The sequence below is a fragment of the Poromitra crassiceps genome (genome assembly GCF_964638095.1).
Source record: "Poromitra crassiceps genome assembly, chromosome: 14".
Classification (NCBI taxonomy): domain Eukaryota; kingdom Metazoa; phylum Chordata; class Actinopteri; order Beryciformes; family Melamphaidae; genus Poromitra; species Poromitra crassiceps.
In genome coordinates, this window is record NC_139633.1 from 27,651,011 (window position 1) to 27,669,993 (window position 18,983).

General features: G+C 47.0%; 1 protein-coding gene across 1 annotated transcript in view; it reads left to right on the forward strand.

Annotated features, from left to right (window-relative positions):
• birc6 (baculoviral IAP repeat containing 6) overlaps nucleotides 1-18,983 on the forward strand; it is a gene marked incomplete at its 5' end in the record, with an annotated part of 179,405 nt that overhangs the window by 42,570 nt on the left and 117,852 nt on the right. The window contains 23 exons of the mRNA XM_083651107.1: nucleotides 1,480-1,832; nucleotides 2,004-2,223; nucleotides 3,751-3,887; nucleotides 4,835-4,972; nucleotides 5,171-5,298; nucleotides 5,516-5,644; nucleotides 5,788-6,003; nucleotides 6,134-6,317; nucleotides 6,868-7,071; nucleotides 7,777-7,910; nucleotides 9,534-9,687; nucleotides 9,901-10,017; nucleotides 10,178-10,362; nucleotides 11,847-11,973; nucleotides 12,060-12,170; nucleotides 12,289-12,547; nucleotides 12,636-13,207; nucleotides 13,314-13,489; nucleotides 13,580-13,676; nucleotides 13,829-14,023; nucleotides 14,627-14,827; nucleotides 15,525-15,804; nucleotides 17,901-18,157. Of these exons, the coding sequence (XP_083507233.1) occupies nucleotides 1,480-1,832; nucleotides 2,004-2,223; nucleotides 3,751-3,887; nucleotides 4,835-4,972; nucleotides 5,171-5,298; nucleotides 5,516-5,644; nucleotides 5,788-6,003; nucleotides 6,134-6,317; nucleotides 6,868-7,071; nucleotides 7,777-7,910; nucleotides 9,534-9,687; nucleotides 9,901-10,017; nucleotides 10,178-10,362; nucleotides 11,847-11,973; nucleotides 12,060-12,170; nucleotides 12,289-12,547; nucleotides 12,636-13,207; nucleotides 13,314-13,489; nucleotides 13,580-13,676; nucleotides 13,829-14,023; nucleotides 14,627-14,827; nucleotides 15,525-15,804; nucleotides 17,901-18,157 (4,574 nt within the window). The remainder of the gene's footprint in view (nucleotides 1-1,479; nucleotides 1,833-2,003; nucleotides 2,224-3,750; nucleotides 3,888-4,834; nucleotides 4,973-5,170; nucleotides 5,299-5,515; nucleotides 5,645-5,787; nucleotides 6,004-6,133; nucleotides 6,318-6,867; nucleotides 7,072-7,776; nucleotides 7,911-9,533; nucleotides 9,688-9,900; nucleotides 10,018-10,177; nucleotides 10,363-11,846; nucleotides 11,974-12,059; nucleotides 12,171-12,288; nucleotides 12,548-12,635; nucleotides 13,208-13,313; nucleotides 13,490-13,579; nucleotides 13,677-13,828; nucleotides 14,024-14,626; nucleotides 14,828-15,524; nucleotides 15,805-17,900; nucleotides 18,158-18,983) is intronic.

The window sequence follows — 18,983 nt, forward strand, 5'->3', positions numbered from 1 at the left end:
ACTATTGGAGAACCCTATGGAACGTTCGGGCTACCAAAATATGGGATAGCATTGAAGTGATTTGAAAATAACTCTGAATGACTGAAATGTGATAGTTTGCTGTACCAGGAAATCTAGGGTTTTTGGTTATCCTACAGATCAACAGTGTTGGAGGTAACTCATTACAAAAGTAACATATTACATGTAATATATTACTTTTAGCAGTAACTCAGTAATATAACTTATTACTTATAGGATTTCAGTAATATTGTACCAGTTACTTTGTCAAGTAACTCAAGTTATAAATTAAGTTATTATTTATTTAATCAAAGCACATATTTAAATCATTTCCTAATCAAACTGTGTATTTTTATGCAAATAACCACTATAGATGACAATAACAAAGGAAAAGGTTAACATTCAGAATTTTGGATTGTTTACACTGACTTCAAGATGGTTGAAATTATTTTTCGGGATGGTTCCGGGACGGCGATGTCATGCTGTTATTACAGTGAAAGTAATGCAAAAGTAGTGTAATAAGTAACGAGTTGCTCTACACAGACAGTAATATTGTAAAGTAATGTATTACTTTCAAATGAATGAATGAATGAATGAATGAATGTTTATTTCGAACATTAACATAAAAGACAATATAAAAAATAATAAGTATAATAATAATACACAATACATTTAAAAACATTTTAAAACAAAAAAAGGAAAAAACAATAATGTACAATATTAATCATAATTGCAATAGAAATAACAGTATTTGTTCAAAAAGGAGTAGGAAGGAAGCCTCTGCTTATCTGGTCCTACCCCTATTTAATTCAAAAATAAATAAACTTAAATCAGGTCTCTGTCAACATTCTATTTGATTACTTTTCATATTTCCCTTTTAACCTGGGCCATAATGTACCCTATTACCATGTGCCCTCACCCTCCCCCCCCCCCCCCCCCCCCCGCCGCCTCCTCTTCTCTGTATCCCTCAATCATAATATTTTTAAACTTTTTCTTAAACAGTATAATAGTTCTACTTTGTTTTATTTCATCATCCAAACTGTTCCACAGAGTCACTCCACCAAATGAAATGCTCATGCTCTTCAAATTTGTACGAACATAGCGTTTCTCAAAATTATTTTTCCCTCTTAAATTATACCCACATTCTTTGTCCTTAAATAACTTTTGAATGTTACAGGGGAGTAAATGATTCTTTGCTTTGTACATTGTTTGAGCAGTTTTGAACTTGACAAGATCCATAAACTTGAGACACTTGGAATTCAGAAATAATATATTTGTATGTTCCCTGTACCCAACATGATGTACAATTCTCAATGCTCTTGAAATGAAAGTAACTAGTAATATGTAGTATATTACATTTTGAGAGTACCTTGCCCAACACTAGCAGATCAATCATCGGATGCAAGTCGGAGAAACGGGCGTGAAGTGACTCCCTCTCCCCTGTCTTGTTTACCCTGCTCCCCCCCTTCCCTGGCTTACCAGGTACAACCTGGCTTGCCACCGGCTCGAGACCCTCCTCCAGAACATCGACCTGCCGCCGCTCAACAGCGCCAACAACGCCCAGTACTTCCTCCGCAAGCCCGACAAGGCGGTGGAGGAGGACCAGCGCGTCTTCTCGGCATACCAGGACTGCATCCAGCTGCAGCTGCAGCTCAACCTGGCCCACCACGCCGTGCAGAGGCTGCGCGTGTCGCTGGGCGCCGGCCGCAAGTCGCTGCCCGACGCCGGCGCCCCGGAGGCCCGGGAGCTCGTCCACAACTCCTCCACGGAGCAGCTGAGGACCATCATCCGCTACCTGCTGGACACCCTGCTCAGCCTGCTGCACTCCAACAACGGTATGTATGCAGCCGCAGCTTGTTGGCTGCTCATTTGTGTTGTGTTTGTCTGTACTGTTTTGTTTTCCTGAGCCATAGCCAAACATATATACGGTTTCAAAATGTTCAAAGCGACCCATGATGTGATCATGGTCCAATCATATACCCTAATTTCTCTTCTTCTTCGTCCAGGCCACGCGGTGCCCTCGGTGCTGCAGAGTACCTTCCATGCCCAGGCTTGTGAGGAGCTCTTCAAACATCTGTGCATCAGCGGGACCCCTAAGATCCGCCTCCATGCCGGGCTGCTGCTGGTGCAGCTGTGCGGAGGCGAGCGCTGGTGGGGCCAGTTCCTCTCCAACGTGCTGCAGGAGCTCTACAACTCTGAGCAGCTGCTCATCTTCCCTCAGGACAGGTGCGGGTTGCACTCACTACGATGATCGCATTGTACATTTTTGGCGAATGCATGAGATTTATGAAGAATTTGGGACTAGAGATATCAGTAGGTGGTGGAACGTTGGAGGTGAAGTTATTTATTGACTATTACAGTTAGTCTGAGAGTTTTGGCACCCAGAAATCTCAGATTTTAGCCAAGTAATTGTTGAGTCATCGGCGTTCAGCATCAAAGCTATCGACCCCAAGCAGATTGTATTATGGTCATTTAGCTTTGGGGACAGAGCCTTCTCCAGGGCAGCTCCCAGGCTCTGGAACTCCCAACCCCCAAAGACATCAGAGACTCTTGAGTCCCTCACAGTTTTACAATCCCGCGTGATTTCTATTCGCACATAGGATAAGCAATAACCACGCCCTGTGGCGCCGGGATTGTCCAGGAGCATTGAAGCTTGGGACTAAAGCACCTGGGGTTTTTCATCTTTTAAAATAAAGATGTTTAAAAAACTATTGCTTGTTACATTTTCAGTGCTGTACCTTTTTTCTGGGTAAGAATTGAGCTTGAAATTAACGATATGATACATTATATTATATGAGCTATGAACGTGAACACAACACCGTTTATATTATTGCATGTTTTTGTAGATTGTGTACATTGTGTAGATTACAATTATTATGCTTATTATTATTATTACTATGCTAAGGAAGGTAGGTGACCATAATTCCTTTCAATGTCCGCTCTCGAAATCGCTGTCCGTTAAGAGCTATTCAGTTGGTTCATGAAATCGCTGGGCTGCGTGCCCTCCAGTGTTGCTCCTGGCCAATCCCGACGCCACAGGGCGTGGTTATTGCTTATCCTATGTGCGAATAGAAATCATGCTCCAATCCCACCTCAAAACCATCTATTCTCCATTGCCTTCTCTTAGACCCCCCGCCCCCATCATCCTTCTGTGTCTGTGTTATGTTTGTCCACTGATTGTTTCTCTAATGTCCTACTAGCGCTGCCCCTCAGTGTATAAGCGACTTTGAGTTCTAGAAAAGCGCTATACAGTGTAAATGCCATGTATTTTTATTATTATTAGTAGTAATTTACTCCTCTGAGCCTAAACCGTACTTACTGCTCCTTCAACTTAATTCCTAGGCAGTGCAGTGTTCTGTTGCTTGCCTCTTGTGCACTTGTTGCTTCTGTTAGTGCCTGCTGCTACAATGTTGTCATGTCATATTTAGCTATATTATTATCATCATCATCATTATCATCTACATTTTTCTACATGTCAATTTGAACAATGTTTTATCACGAGTTGCCATCTGCATCCTATTTCAACAATTGTGTTTTATCTTCACCTCTTTTTTTTTTTTAGGGAGTCTGTTGTAACACCTGGCCAGGGACTACAGATGTAAACTAGCCTTTTTGGCTAATTCTGGCATATTTACAGCAATGTTGATTAATATGCACTGTCCCTGTCCAATAAACCCATAAAAAAAGAAGAAGAAAAAGTGCTGGACCCTGCTGGTAGAAATCCCATCATCTTCCATGTCTCTCCTATCCCAGGGTCTTCATGCTCCTGTCCTGTATCGGCCAAAGATCCCTGAGCAACAGCGGCGTGTTGGAGGGCCTCCTCAATCTCCTGGACAGCCTGTTGTCCCCACTACAGCCGCCGCTGGTTGCCACGCAGCGCAGGACTGAAGGTAAGGTTGTTAACTTAGCAGAAGCATGTGGATTTGCAGGACTGAAGGTAAGGCCGTTAGCTTAGCAGAAGCATGTGGACTTGCAGGACTGAAGGTAAGGTTGTTAGCTTAGCACAAGCATGTGGACTTGCAGGACTGAAGGTAAGGTTGTTAGCTTAGCAGAAGCATGTGGATTTGCAGGACTGAAGGTAAGGTTGTTAGCTTAGCACAAGCATGTGGATTTGCAGGACTGAAGGTAAGGCCGTTAGCTTAGCAGAAGCATGTGGACTTGCAGGACTGAAGGTAAGGTTGTTAGCTTAGCACAAGCATGTGGACTTGCAGGACTGAAGGTAAGGTTGTTAGCTTAGCAGAAGCATGTGGACTTGCAGGACTGAAGGTAAGGCCGTTAGCTTAGCACAAGCATGTGGACTCGTCTCGCACCACCTCTCCTGCACCACGCTCCAATGCTCCATGCCTCACCTGAAGAGGAAAGTTCACCTTTAAATGTGTGTATGAGACCAGTTGAATAAGTTGAAATAAACATGCTGAGACAGAGCTGATAGCTGTTTCTCAGACATCCTGACATTTCTTCACAAAGGCCGGAAATGTTCGAATATTTTTTTGTTCATTTTTTTAATTGTATACAAGACACACACAAAAATTCCCAAAACCCAACATACAGAATCTCTCTCTCTTATTCTCTCTGTCTCACACCCCTACGGGAGGGCACGCCAGACAAATACAATACAAATTCATCCACCCAGTACACTAGTCAGCCACAAATGAGAAAACCAAAAAAATGACAAAAAACAAACTAACAGGAACCATCTATATATTGATACAATCAGGCAAGTCCAAACAAAATGCTAAAGTCGGACCCCAAGACTGAAATGTTTACCTGTGGTTCCCTTTGACTTAATCAGTTGTTGCGAGCGCTGAATCAGTTTGTATGTGTGTATGGTTTCCAGGTGTACTGGACATCCCCATGATCAGCTGGGTAGTGATGCTGGTTTCCAGACTGTTGGACTATGTAGCCAGTATAGAAGACGAGGCCTCAGGCGGGAAGAAGCACCTTGGTGGGAAGGATAGGGAGAGGACCTTCACAGGTACCGAACTGCACACCACAGAGTTGGAAAATTCATATAAATTTCAATATCCTCCTGACCCCCACAACTTCAGGAGAATTTTTATTAGAATAACTGCCCTGTTGTGATTGTGTGTCTGCATGTGAATGTCTTTAACCGTCTACTCAAAGCGCCCAAACTGATTACCTTTTCCATCTCTCCTGCCCCGATCATTTGAAGGTAATCAGTGGAGCTTCATCAATAACAGCCTTCAGTCTCAGAACTCCAGCAGATCAACCAAAGGCAACAGCAGCCTGGACCGGCTGTACTCTCGCAAAATCCGCAAGCAGCTCGTCCACCACAAGCAGGTAAATGTGTCTCATTCCAACTCATTCCAAAATTTAACTTGCGTAAATACAATTATGCATCTGTCAGTTTGGTACGAAAAGGAAAAGCTATTGACTGAAGAATGTGTTTCACCCCAGTCTAAAGCCTTTCCGTGAACTTGTGCCGTGAAATGGGTCGTACTTGAGTCAGGGCTTTTTTGGAGTGCCTGTATTTATCATGCCCTTTTTATTGTAGCAGTTAAATCTATTGAAAGCAAAACAGAAAGCTTTGGTGGAGCAGATCGAGAAGGAGAAGATCCAGAGCAACAAAAGCTCCTCCTACAAACTGCTGGTGGAGCAGGCCAAGCTGAAGCAGGCCACATCCAAGGTGAGCAAGTCCATAATACAGCATTACCTATCGCTCACAATGTACACTTCATCATTCATTCACTAGTTCCATCATTCATCATGTCAGCCTCTACAATACTTGTTGAATAGGTCTTCATCAAAGCGTTCCTCCTGTCTTCTCAGCACTTTAAGGACCTGATCCGCCTGCGGCGCACGGCCGAATGGCCCCGCTCCACGCTGGACACGGAGGCCGCGGCGGCCAAGGAGGCCCCGGAGGTGGAGCCTCTGCCCTTCACGCTGGCCCACGAGCGCTGCATCTCCGTGGTGCAGAAGCTGGCCCTCTTCCTGCTCTCCATGGACTTCACCTGCCACGCAGACCTGCTGCTCTTCGTCTGCAAGGTACAAATCTGACCGTTGTTTAATCATCTCCTCCTCCTTTTTTTTTTTTTTTTTACCACCTCTGGACTTGCAAGCTTGGTCATCCTCCAACCCCCATGAATCCAATGTTCCACTGTTTTGGCGACTTCAGGTCCTGGCCAGGATAGCCAACGCCACGCGACCCACAATCCACCTGTGCGAGGTTGTTTCCGAGCAACAGCTGGAGCGCCTGCTGCTCCTTCTAGTGGGGACGGACTTCAACCGAGGGGACATCTCCTGGGGGGGTGCCTGGGCACAGTACTCCCTCACCTGCATGCTACAGGACATCCTGGCAGGTAGGTGGCGCTTGTGTGCGGTCATTACCGTGGTCCTCACTTGTTCCATCGGTTAATTACTTGGTACTTGGACGGTTACTGTACATCACTGTTCATATCCCCCCCAAAAAATCTCATCTGTTTGACAGTTTATCACATGTATGTTGAGATTTGTATATACACACACACCACCCAATTACAAGTGTAAACAAAAGTCACATGGACTCAACAAGTATTTTGTCATCCTACCAGGTTAGAGATTTCGGTGGGTTGTTGTCAAAACAAACCCAATTCCACCGTAAGTTCAGCTGAGTCTGATGGCCTTGACTGTTCTCTTAGTTAGCGGTGTTCATATCAGTTATAAATAGGAACTAGCTGAATATGTCGACACTATAATTGGCTTTCATTTCATTTTGTTATGCTAGGCTTTCCGAGAGACTCTCCAGAGTGTGAATAACCCGCTCTGTGAAGGGGGCCGTTCAGAATGACCGCAGCTACAAGCAGGTCAACCGTGAGGGCGGTAACGTCGTCGGCACAGTGCCAGAGCGCGTAACCTTGTGTGTCCCTGTAGGTGAGCTGCTGTCCCCGTGCTCTCTGGACGGCATGGACGACGTGGGGGTGGGCGAGGAGGCCGGGGCGTCGTCCTCCTTGACGGGGGCCGACTCGGACGACTCCCTGCCCCAGCCGGCACCCATCCCCCTGGTGGAGAGCATCGACGAGGCGCTGACGCCCGATATCATCGCAGGTACCCCCGGGACCTCCTCGGTTTTCCAAAGTGCGTTGGTAGGCCCGTCCGTAACCCACACCACCACACACACATTGTGCCATGAACCCTCACTTTTTGATGACCACGATGTGATGCATTTGTGTTGTAAAATTGTTTTCTCCCCTCCCCTCTTTTTTTCCATAGCTGCATGTTATACTGGTTTTTTGCAATACTTGTATGGCTTCCTGTGCTGAAATTCTGTTTCATTTCTATAGGATATTTGGAGTACAACTTAAATTCTGAATGGATTGTTTATATTCTGTTGGTTTTGCCTTTTTGAAGTGGGAGTTCAAACATTGCAGATTCAAAGCCTAATGTGTCTTGGAATGTATTCACATAATGGTAATTGCATTTGCATAATTATAGTTTTTCTTTCAATTGTAAAATTTAAAAAAATTGTCAAATGTTAAGTTGTGATGGCAGACATTCTGAGTTGAGGTTTATATAAGAATACTTCTAAATAGAATTAGTTCTGCACTGATTTTGTGCATCTTATTAGCCAGAATGTTTCAGCCAGAGTTGTCAGGCTGTTACTGACTGTGTTGGCCCGCCGATCCATTGTCTGGACTCTCCCTCTAGTACAGAAGGAGCCAATGGCTTGATCGGCCTTAAAATTGCCCAGTAACGTCCTAAAGAAAGGCCACTGTGAGTTTTCTTTCTGGTTGTTTTAGTGTGCTTGCTCGGCAATATTAAAGCTGTTTTCGTTATCCAAAGGTGCTCCACCTCTATCATCTTTGGAAAAAGATAAAGACATAGACTTTGACTTGCTACAAGACCTGATGGATGTTGATATTGATCCTTTAGATATTGATTTGGAAAAGGATCCGCTCGCCGCCAAGGTTTTTAAGGTATGTTGAGCACGACTTCACCTCCTTGTCACTTTGCTTTATTCTATCTATTTACTCTCTCATGTGTTTTGGTATTCTTGGGCTTTGTGTTGATGTTAATACCCTCCAGTTAACTATTGATTTAATGAAGAAGAACGCAGCAGCACTGCACTAGCCGAAATGAAACGCAGCCGATCAATAACGTAGCAGCACCCCCCCTCGACCCGGCGTACGCTCTTGTGCCCGAGATGAAATGGATATGTGAATCATTACTGTGCTTTTCGAAGGTCAACAAAACTTAAGGTTATGAATATAACCCCAGTTCTATCAATAAGGCACTCGTATCAACCTTCTGGAGCTCATGGCGGTGTTTCTCTCTCTGAAACACTTCCTCCCGTACCTCGGGGGACACCACGTGCCTATGAGTGCAGACTACACGGGAAGAATGCTTATCAAGAGGCCTGTTCCTCCACTCCGGTACCTGTGTATATATAGGGGCTCCGCCCCCTTGGCAGGTGGAGGAAATTGAGTGTCCGACCCAATCAAAAGATTGGGGTAGTAAAATAGCGCTTCTGTGTAAGGTGGCAAGATTGCCCCCAAGTAGCGAGTTGCCTCCCAAATATTAGAAATAATAGACTTGTTTTCCTCTTGCTCAAACTCAAAGCTCAGCTGTGATAATAGAATCTAATAGAGACAGTCGGCGTGTGTGGGAACGCCCACAAAATGTTATGCGGCTGGCGCGCGAGTGGGGTAAAACCGCCGATATATCTCAATGGGCTGACTCACCCATGGAAGGTGCTGCGGCTCTAACTACAGTTTTGGTGATTCTAGAGCAGAACACAAGACGTCTGCTCAGATGTGCGTTTACTGCGGTGGTTAAATTCCCCCGATCGTGTCTGCCTGTGCTGGGCTATCGGCTAAATTCTAACTTTGCTGAATGGATTGAACGGGGGATTTACCCCACCCTGACCACGCCCCCCAGCCAGGCTGAACCAGCTAACCCGGCGTCTATGACGAGACATCGCCTCAACCTATAACGGGAGAGCATTGCTTTGTAACACAGACAGCGATCTGATTAGCGTTGTTGGCTAGCTAACCTGAAGTAACGAGGGGGATACTGTTGAAAATAAACGTACAAGAGAAAGTTTCGGGATGTGGGTGTATGATGTCCTCGTAGAGAGAACAGAGCACCTACGGTTTCATCATCTCACCCAAGGGCTCCGCTAACCTTGCAAGGCAACTGGATCTGTACGAGATCGGATCAGGGCTCCGCCTAGATGTTGCAATGTCTATTTTCACTTTGATCTAATGCACAGCTGCAGCTAACGTTGAGACGTGTTCAACTTCGAGTGCGCGGTGCAGATGTGCAAAACCGCTGAGAATAACTTGGACAAAAGGCAGAGGTGCATTCAGGAAAGCGTTCTATGTGATCACAGCCTTTGTTCTGAGATGTTCTTGCAGTAGTTTAAAGTCACTGTAACCGAAGACATCTTGAGATTGACAAACTAATGCATGCAGCATGAGTGTTTCTGTGAACCCAATGTGAAAGAAATCGCCAAGTTGTGAACGGAATGACTGTATTCCTTTTCCCGCTCTCTGTTTCTCGTCCTCTCTCTCTCCCCCCTCTCTCTTGTCCATCCGCAGCCTATAAGCAGCACCTGGTATGACTACTGGGGCGCTGACTATAGCACATATGGGTACAACCCTTACATAGGGGGGGTGGGTATCCCCGTGTCAAAGCCTCCAGTCGCAGTCGAAAAGCCCGGCTCGCAGGGTCTCTCGGTCTCCGTGTCACAAGGTGAGCAGAGGATGAACTTCGCACTGCACTTTCATTTGAAACACTTGTCGAGAATCAACTCATTAAGAAGCTCGAAGCAAGGAATGTGCATACAGTGCTTTGTGCAAAATGTTTGACACGATTGGAAGAAACGAGTTGGTGGCTTTTAAAGATTGGGGAAAACCCTGGTGACCCATAACAACCCCTCGAACCCTTTGCCTCTGCGCCTCACAGCACTGGACGCCCGCCTAGAAGTGGGCCTGGAGCAACAGGCCGAGCTGATGCTCAAAATGATGGCTACTCTGCAGGCTGACTCTATCCTGCAGGCACTCACCTCCAACTCACCCACAGGTATCCATCTACTATCCTACTGATCATGAATAGCGGTGATAAGGTGTTCAAATTATGTCTTTAAATATTAACTCATACATTTCAGGTAACTGTTCTCAAAATTTGATATGCAATGTTTTGGAATCCGACTCTCCGTGACTCTTTCTGACTTGTCTCTCAGTCTCCTCTTCACCTGCCTCCCCAGTGAACCAGGCCTCTAATGGGACCGATGACTCGCTGTTGCGCGGGCTGCATGGAGGAGGCTCCCCGACGGGCGGAAGCCTGATGATCCAGGCCTCCTCCATCCCCATGCTTAGCGCTTGCTTCAACAAGCTCTTCTCCATGCTCCAGGTCCACCACGTCCAGGTCAGCGCGTGCCTTATTTGGATCCACCAAATTCAATTACAATTTAGCACCAATAAGAGCGCTTTCACACCTGATAGTCCGCTTCCTCGGTTCGCACCTAATGCAAGAATCCTACATTGTTTCGTTTTTCAGCTCGCTCCGTTCGCTTTGACACCAGCCAAAAATCAAACGGTCCAGACAGGGCTGCCAACCCTCCCGAATTGGCCAAGACACTCCGGTAATTCGCCTCGGTCTCCCAGGATGGAAAATGTAAATTCTGAACCGAACTAAACATTGCAGGTGTGAAAGCGCCCTAAGATGAGAAGCAAAATAGTTTCATGACTTTTAAAGATACCAAAGCATTGTCTCTGCCACATACTACCTATTAATGTAGAGAGAGACTGAACTCTCACACACACACACACGCACGCGCGCCCACACACACACACACACTATTCCTGATAAAGTGTAAAAGATCAAATACACATGGAATGCCTAGAGTTCTGGCCTTACCATAATGCCTTCGTAATGGGGGTGGTATTGTTTTCACAACAATACCGCCCGCATCTGGTAGCATCGGGTTAATACACTCGCTGTTACGCACAGATCGATTTTGAAACGTGATTTTGCACCCCTATTTTACGGCATATCACTCTGTCCCTGTCGACCCGTTCCTTCTCAAAAGCTTGGTATTTGGGAAACGGTGGAGGTAATGTATGGTAACCCACCCTCCCACCCCGTGAAGTGTGTTGGGATTGAGAAACCTTTGTCCTTTCCAGAATTGGCTATATATATATATATATATATATATATATATATATATATATATATATATATATAAGGGCTGCAGGTGAAATGATTTGAATTGAAGTGCAGCTTTGAAATGTGCAAGGACGGGCCTTTTTCATATTTTAAAATACAGCATAAAGATCTCAGTCAAGAAAAACAACTGCTCAATCAGTGTGAGGTGGCGCTCATTCCCAATGGGATGTAGTAGCATCAGACACGCAAATGGGAGGCAGCCAGCACACACTAAGGGCTAATGTACACCGCCTCTGGAACGGATGTGGTACGGCTGCGAACAGACCCACACTCATGTCATATGTCAGGCGTATGCGGGATCCGACAAAAATAGGACGGGTGCGTAATTTTTCCGTACCGCATGTATCGCCCATCAATTAACATGGGTGAGAGTCGATCCGTCAGTTTTGCCGGATCCGCAAATCGGATAACGTAACGTATCTGGTGTAGATTGCCTGTAAGATTGTTTTAAAGCTCTAGATAAAATATCAAGTTTAGTATCATTTCCGATCCTTGATGTATTCATCCAAATGCTCAACCCTACTGTACACTCAGCAAGACTGATGCCATTACAAGTGTAGTTGACAACATAAAACCAAAAAGGTTTAGACGTAACCGTGAACTACCACACCACACTTATTCCAATTCAGTCTAATCTCCCTTCGGTGTATTCCCTCCCACTGACGAGATGTTTGAAATCCTAGCTGGAGTCCCTCCTCCAGCTGTGGCTGACCCTCAGCCTCAACTCGTGCTCCGGCGGCAGCGAGGAGAGCGGCTCGGACATCTTCCTGTTCAACGCCAGCCGAGTGCCCACCATCCCGCTCAACCAAGGTCAGGGCCTCCGCCAAACGGTCCGTCCCTTTAAAGAGTCCGTCATTCCTGTATTTTAAACGATGTCTACGTGTCTCTGTATTCAGCCTCCATCAGCAGTTTCCTAACCGTGCTGGCGTGGTACCCCAACACCTCCCTGAGGACATGGTGTCTGGTGTTGCACTCTCTCACCCTGATGACCAACATGACGGCCTGTGGTCAGTTCCTCGGCTCTTTGTACATCTCATGCTCGTGTTATTTCCCTTTGCAGTATCCTATTTAGATATATACTGTATGCCTCGTTTGTGTGTTTCTAACTTTCAACTGGCCCTCCAGCCTCCAGCACCGGGATGGGCAGTCAGGAGGGCACGGCGCAGCAGATGGTGTCCGATCCCACCCTGGTGCACGTCCTGGTGCGCTTCCTGTCCGGCAGCACCACCCATGGGACCAGCCAGCACAGCTCTCAAGTGGGCCCCACCGCCACCCAGGCCATGCAGGAGTTTCTGACCCGCCTACAGGTCCACCTGTCTTCCACCTGTCCGCAGATGTTCAGCGAGTTCCTGCTCAAGCTCATGCACATCCTGTCCACTGAGAGGTACGCCGTCGTTTCATGCAGTAGTAGCAGCAGTAATAGCGACGAGTGGTCTTGTGGAACTAATAATGTTTTTTTGTGGCCATCGTAGGGGTCCGTTCCAGTCAGGCCAGGGTCCGCTGGACGCCCAGGTGAAGCTCCTGGAGTTCACCTTGGAGCAGAACTTTGAGGTGGTGTCGGTCAGCACCATCTCCTCTGTCATCGAGTCCATCACCTTCCTGGTCCACCACTACATCACCTGCTCCGACAAGGTGGTGTCGCGCAGCGGCTCGGACAGCTCCGTGGGCGCCCGAGCCTGCTTTGGCGGCCTCTTCGCCAACATCATCCGCCCGGGAGATGCCAAGGCTGTCTGTGGCGAGACCACACGCGACCAGCTGATGTTTGATCTCCTCAAGCTGGTCAACGTGCTGGTGCAGCTCCCTCTGTCCGGTGACAGGGAGTTCAGTGGACGACTACCGCCGGCCGGCAGCGGGGCTGTCGATAGCAGCGTGTCGGACGAGGAGAAGGTATGCGGCAGCAAAGAGGGCGTGGCTGGTGGATCCACATCCAATCAGGGCCCGGCGGCAGGTGTGGCCGACCTGGTCCTAGCCAATCAGCAGATAATGAGCCAGATCTTGTCAGCGCTGGGCCAGTGCAACAGCAGTGCCATGGCCATGATCATAGGTCAGACCCGCCACTACATCAGAAACAGTCTCCACTCTTCGATTAATTACAGGGTTACAGTTATTTCAGTTCCATTCATAAAGCTGATGTGTTCTCCCTGTTGTAGGAGCCAGTGGTCTCCACCTGACCAAGCATGAGAACTTCCATGGGGGTCTGGATGCCATCTCAGTAGGCGATGGCCTCTTCACCATCCTCACCACCCTCAGCAAGAGGGCCACCTCAGTCCAGGTCATGCTACAGCCCATCCTCACATACATGGCCTGTGGCTACATGGGTAGACAGGTAAGGAGAGGTGGAGAAACCAACACATTTCAGAGGAACATGTTTGAGGCTGGGCCTTATTTAATATCATGTATTTGATTTGATTTGTAGGGCTCTCTTTCCACCTGTCAGCTGTCTGAGCCTCTACTGTGGTTCATCCTCCGAGTGCTGGACACCAGTGAGGCCCTCAAGGCCTTCCATGACATGGGTGGGTGTCTACACAGACGTTTGGACCACTACACTGAAGATCTGCATTGATTACATTCATCCCAGCATTCCAGCTCAGCTCACTCAAATCTCGACTTCGGTAGCTTCCGATCTAACCTTAAGTTTATTCCCAACGTCCTTGTCGCCAATTAGGTGGTGTACAGTTGATCTGTAACAACATGGTGACCAGCACACGGGCCATTGTGAACACAGCGCGCAGCATGGTGTCCACCATCATGAAGTTCTTGGATTCAGGTCCTGGAAAGGCAGCAGACGGCAGCCTCAAAGCCCGGGTCATGACCTCAGAGCCCGACAACGCAGAAGGACTCCACAACTTTGCCCCTCTAGGTGCTTGAAGAATGTCCGTTTCTTTAACTGTGTTGATGAAGATGTGGCAAAGCCTAATGGATCGCTCTCCTTCTGACCATTACTTAAAGGAACACTCCACCCATTTTCAACCAGCTTTGTATCATTAGAACATCAGTAGTATATCAGAAAACTGTAAACGGTTTTGAAGTCTGTCATTTAATTTGACAGTTATTGAGTGTTAAAGTGTGGACCAGTGACATCACTGGTCCACACTAACTCAAATTAATAACTCATTAACTCAAATCAACTCTCAATAACTGTTAAACTAGATGAATGATGAATAGTTTGACAGTTATTGAGAGTTGATTTGAGTTAATGAGTTATTAATTTGAGTTAGTGTGGACCAGTGATGTCACTTGTATACTACTGATGTTCTAATGATACAAAGCTGGTTGAAAATGGGCAGAGTGTTCCTTTAAAATACGTAAAAAAAAAAAAATCCACACTGTAGACACAAACAGATCCTAGCGGCACTGAAACACATACCTGTGGCATTCCTACTTATTCATACACTTTTTTTGCTCCCACTTCAAATCGTAATTTTTGGATTCCGGGTGATCCGGTTGTTTCCCCTCTCTCCAGGCACCATCACCTCCAGCAGCCCCACGGCCCAGCCGGCGGAGGTCCTGCTCCAGGCCACGCCCCCCCACCGGCGCGCCCGCTCAGCAGCCTGGTCCTACATCTTCCTCCCCGAGGAGGCTTGGTGCGACCTCACCATCCACCTCCCGGCTGCCGTGCTGCTGAAGGAGCTCCACATCCAGCCACACCTCGCCTCCCTGGCCAGTGAGTAGCAGCGCTCTGACTTAGAACAACGGCTGTCCCTCATTATTGAAATTGATATTAGGGATACACGATATTGGATTTTTTTGCCGATTTTGGTCGATTGCCGATAACAATATATACACGCATAAGGAAAAGGACTATGTGGAGAAAGCATTCGGCCAGAGCGACATGAGGGTTTGGCTTATTATGTCAGTATGTTCAGATACTGTATGACTAGCGAGACTCTTATTGGGGAGCTAAACACGCTGAAATATTTAACTTTCAGTTTGGACAAGGGTGCACTTTAAAAAATGCAATAGGCTGCATGGATTTTTCATGCCTGTACCCTCTCCTTCTGCCAGCGACTTCTCTGCTGTGCCAGTAAACCATTGAGGATTGTAGCGAGAGTTGGTGTTCTCCTTTTTTGAAATGATTTGTCCAGATACGTTTCCATGAATTATGTAAACCATTTGGTTCCCAAACTGTGGTCCGTGCTCCGCCAGAGAATTGCATGTTTTTTTAAACCGACAACCGTTTTTACATGCACATTATCCCTGAGGAGCTGCGACCAATTGTCACATGGATTGTATGCTAACTTCAGAAACTTTGCAGGAAATAAAATGTTAGCTATTGACCCCAGCAAATTAAATCCAAACTGGACATGTTGATAGCCGCCTTACCTTTGTTGGCATCTCCTCCTCCTCCTCCTCCCAACCAGCCTGTCCATCCTCGGTCTCCGTGGAGATCAGTGCCGATGGAGTCAACATGCTGCCGCTCTCCACACCGGTCATCACCAGCGGCCTCACTTACATCAAGATCCAGCTCGTGAAGGCGGAGGTGGCGTCCGCCGTGTGCCTGAGGCTGCACCGCCCGCGTGACGCCAGCACCCTGGGCCTGTCTCAGATCAAGCTCCTGGGGCTGACGGCGTTCGGCAACACCTCCTCTGCCACTGTCAACAACCCCTTCCTGCCTTCTGAGGACCAGGTCTCCAAAACCAGGTACCAAACACACAGGACTGTAAAAATCAATGAAAGGCCAGGAAGGACGGGGGGGACAGAGCCCCCTCCCCTTGCCCAGAGCACTGGCTCCTGAAGGGGGCAGCAGAGGACAGGTGTTGGCCTGCATTCTGCCTTGACAAGGATATTTTTCATTTGGTTGTATTGGGTTTTTATATTGAGCTTCACCGTTGGCTTATCTATGCCTGAGGGGGGGCTGGGGGGTCTTGCTGTTTCAGGAAAACTAACGTTGAATGAATAATAAATAAATATTCTAAACATTAAAAAAGAAAAAACTTAATTTATACAGGGGGAGTCTCACTGAGAGCAATGCTCTCTTTTTCAGGAGCGCCCTGTTCACATTCACACACATTCACACCTGGAAGCTGACCAGTACAACCACAGTCTGATCTGCTGGCCACTGATCGGCTCCACTGGAGCAGTTGGGGTTGGGCGCCTTGCTCAGGGGCACCTCAGTGGTGGTAATGAGGGAGGGGCAAGCGCTGCCTTTTCACTTTCCCCACCCAGATTTATCCTGCCGGTCCCGGGGATTGAACCGACGACCTTCTGGTCACAAGCTCGCTTCTCTAACCGTTGGGCCACCACTGCCCAAATAAAATGAATTGGAAATGGGAGTTCCACCACGCTTCAGCTGGGTAGGCAAGTCCGGTGCGTCACAGGAGCGGGACAGCAGCAATTAAAGAAGGAAGGATTCACTGGAGCAGCTTCGGTCAGTTCAATGCCTTTTTAATAGGTGCAGAGTACAAGACGAACATATTTCCATTTCCATATTACATCTTCATCAGACTCTGATGAAGATGTAATATCGAAACGTTAGTCCTGGCAACAACAAAAAGAAAGAATATCCGAATACCAAATTTGGAAACCAAATACCTACCCAACGAACGAATATTCGGATGCAGGAGACGATATCTCCAGTGGTGGTGACTGAAGACGACCAGCAGTGGCTCTGGAGTAGTTGGTTTGGCTGTCGTCCAGGAAATAAAGACAGTTCAGTTAGAGAAGGGTTTAAGTCCAATCCAATTCAGATAGAAAAAGATGCTTGGTGAATACAGTATCCACTTAAGGCAAAAGAGGATGGGTGTAGGTTAGCTACTATCGCTAAAAGCTAGCGCTCGGCGCGGAAGCTGATCCGCTGTGAACAGTTAAGCTCGGCTAAAATACTATCTTCTGCAGTCGAGGCCTATATATGGGGGCCCCGCCCCCTAGCGAGCCGCGGAGGGATACATGCTTCTATCCAACCCCAATTCTGTGTATTGATGTAGAAAAAGTAGGACTTCTGTTTGTTGGGAGCAGGCTGAACCTGCCCATACTGACTGTTCCATGAGCCTTGTGAAATAAAACCCTGTTTCAAAGGTATTTGAAGGTTCATCGATATGAACAAAAATCCCAAGCTACAGTTACCCTGTCGCGTTTCATTAAATCAGAACTTGTATAAAAGGTCAACATTCGGTTTTGGCGGATAGATGACCACACAGCAGACTGCGTTCAAACAATCCATTTTGAAGACGACGACCTCAAAAGCGTTAACTTTATCGACGTTGATGGGGCTACATTTGAAATGGTCTTAAAAACCCACAGCACATCCCCCACCGACTGAGCCTTGGGGGGGGAAATGACCATAGTTTGGAGGACACATTGACCCGGACAGCTTCAAAGGAACTTTTGAAGGCTTGCAGGTTTGGATGTTGGTCGGGTGTTCGTCATTGTTGGCTTGGTGAGCAAAATATTGATATATTTGGCTCCTGTCTGTAGTTTGTCAACTGGTTTAGACTGTTGAATGTTTTCAGCTGTCTGATTTCAACGCCTGCAGTCCCACTGTGTCTACCACTAGACTTATCACACTACTCACTGTCCACATAATGAATAATATTCCCTCTGAAAGGTCAAATTGTGATTTTTATTTCCTTTATTTTTGCATAGAAATGTTTTGTCCCCTCCTGATGGCAGCCATTCTGAAGCATCTTTGGACCCCCCCCCCGTGTGTCAATTAGGCAGAATACAAATGTAGAACGCCATATTCTTGCAGCGAACACATCTAACCTTTGACCTTTTCCCCCTCTTTCCCTGTGCTGCAGTATCGGTTGGCTGCGTCTGCTCCACCACTGCCTGACCCACGTCAGCGACCTGGAGGCCATGATGGCCAGTGCGGCGGCGCCCACCGCCAACCTGCTGCAGACGTGCGCCGCGCTGCTCATGTCGCCGTACTGCGGCATGCACTCGCCCAACATCGAGGCGGTGCTGGTGAAGATCGGCCTGCAGTCCACGCGCATCGGACTCAAGCTCATCGACATTCTGCTGAGGAACTGCGCCGCCTCGGGCACCGACCCCGGCAGTGAGTCGTCATCCCAAGCGAGATAGCAGGAGATTTGCATTTAGAATTTGCTGGGTTACTCGTTAATTGTGGCGATTCATGATTGTTAAGTAGGACTTAAAGTAGGATTGTAAAGCAGCTACAAGCAAGATTTTCGATTGTTATTAAACAGTCTAAATTTAATATCCATGCATCACATCTTACCTCTAATAGTAGACAAGACCAACGCCGAGTAGTCTCGCTTGAACCCCGAGTGAATCGGCCAGTGTTGTCTTGATGATTAGTCTGTCTGCGGCCGGGGCAGATCAGGAAGTGAAATGAAACGGTGTGCGGCAGTCACTTCAGCCATAAGCACAAAATAACAAAATAACTTCCAAACAAACTGTTAGAATATAACGAGAGATGTTCGCGAGAGTAGCAAGTCCCTGGATGTAGCGAGCATGGCGTTCTCCTTGTTTATGGTCTGTTGCTAGGCAGAGCGAAACGGTTGAAGGCAGGCAGCTGCCGTAAACTGTTTCGTTTCACTTCCTGGTCTATCCGGCCTGCTGGAAGACAGACACAGACTCTATAATCATCAAGAGAGCAATCTTCGATTCACACGGCTTTGGTCTCAGCTACTATTATAGGTAAGATGTGATGCATCAATATTACATTTAGACTGTTTAATAACAATCGAAAATCTTGCTCGTAGCTGCTTTAAGTAAATGCCTTAATTATGTTTAAAGTCCCTGGAAACCAAAATCCACAAAAACCTTCTAACTATTATATTTAGCGTCTTATGTGAGTAATTATGTGCCTCAGAAAGTAGGGGACATTAGTTTCAACCCTAACCCCCAAAATTGCCACT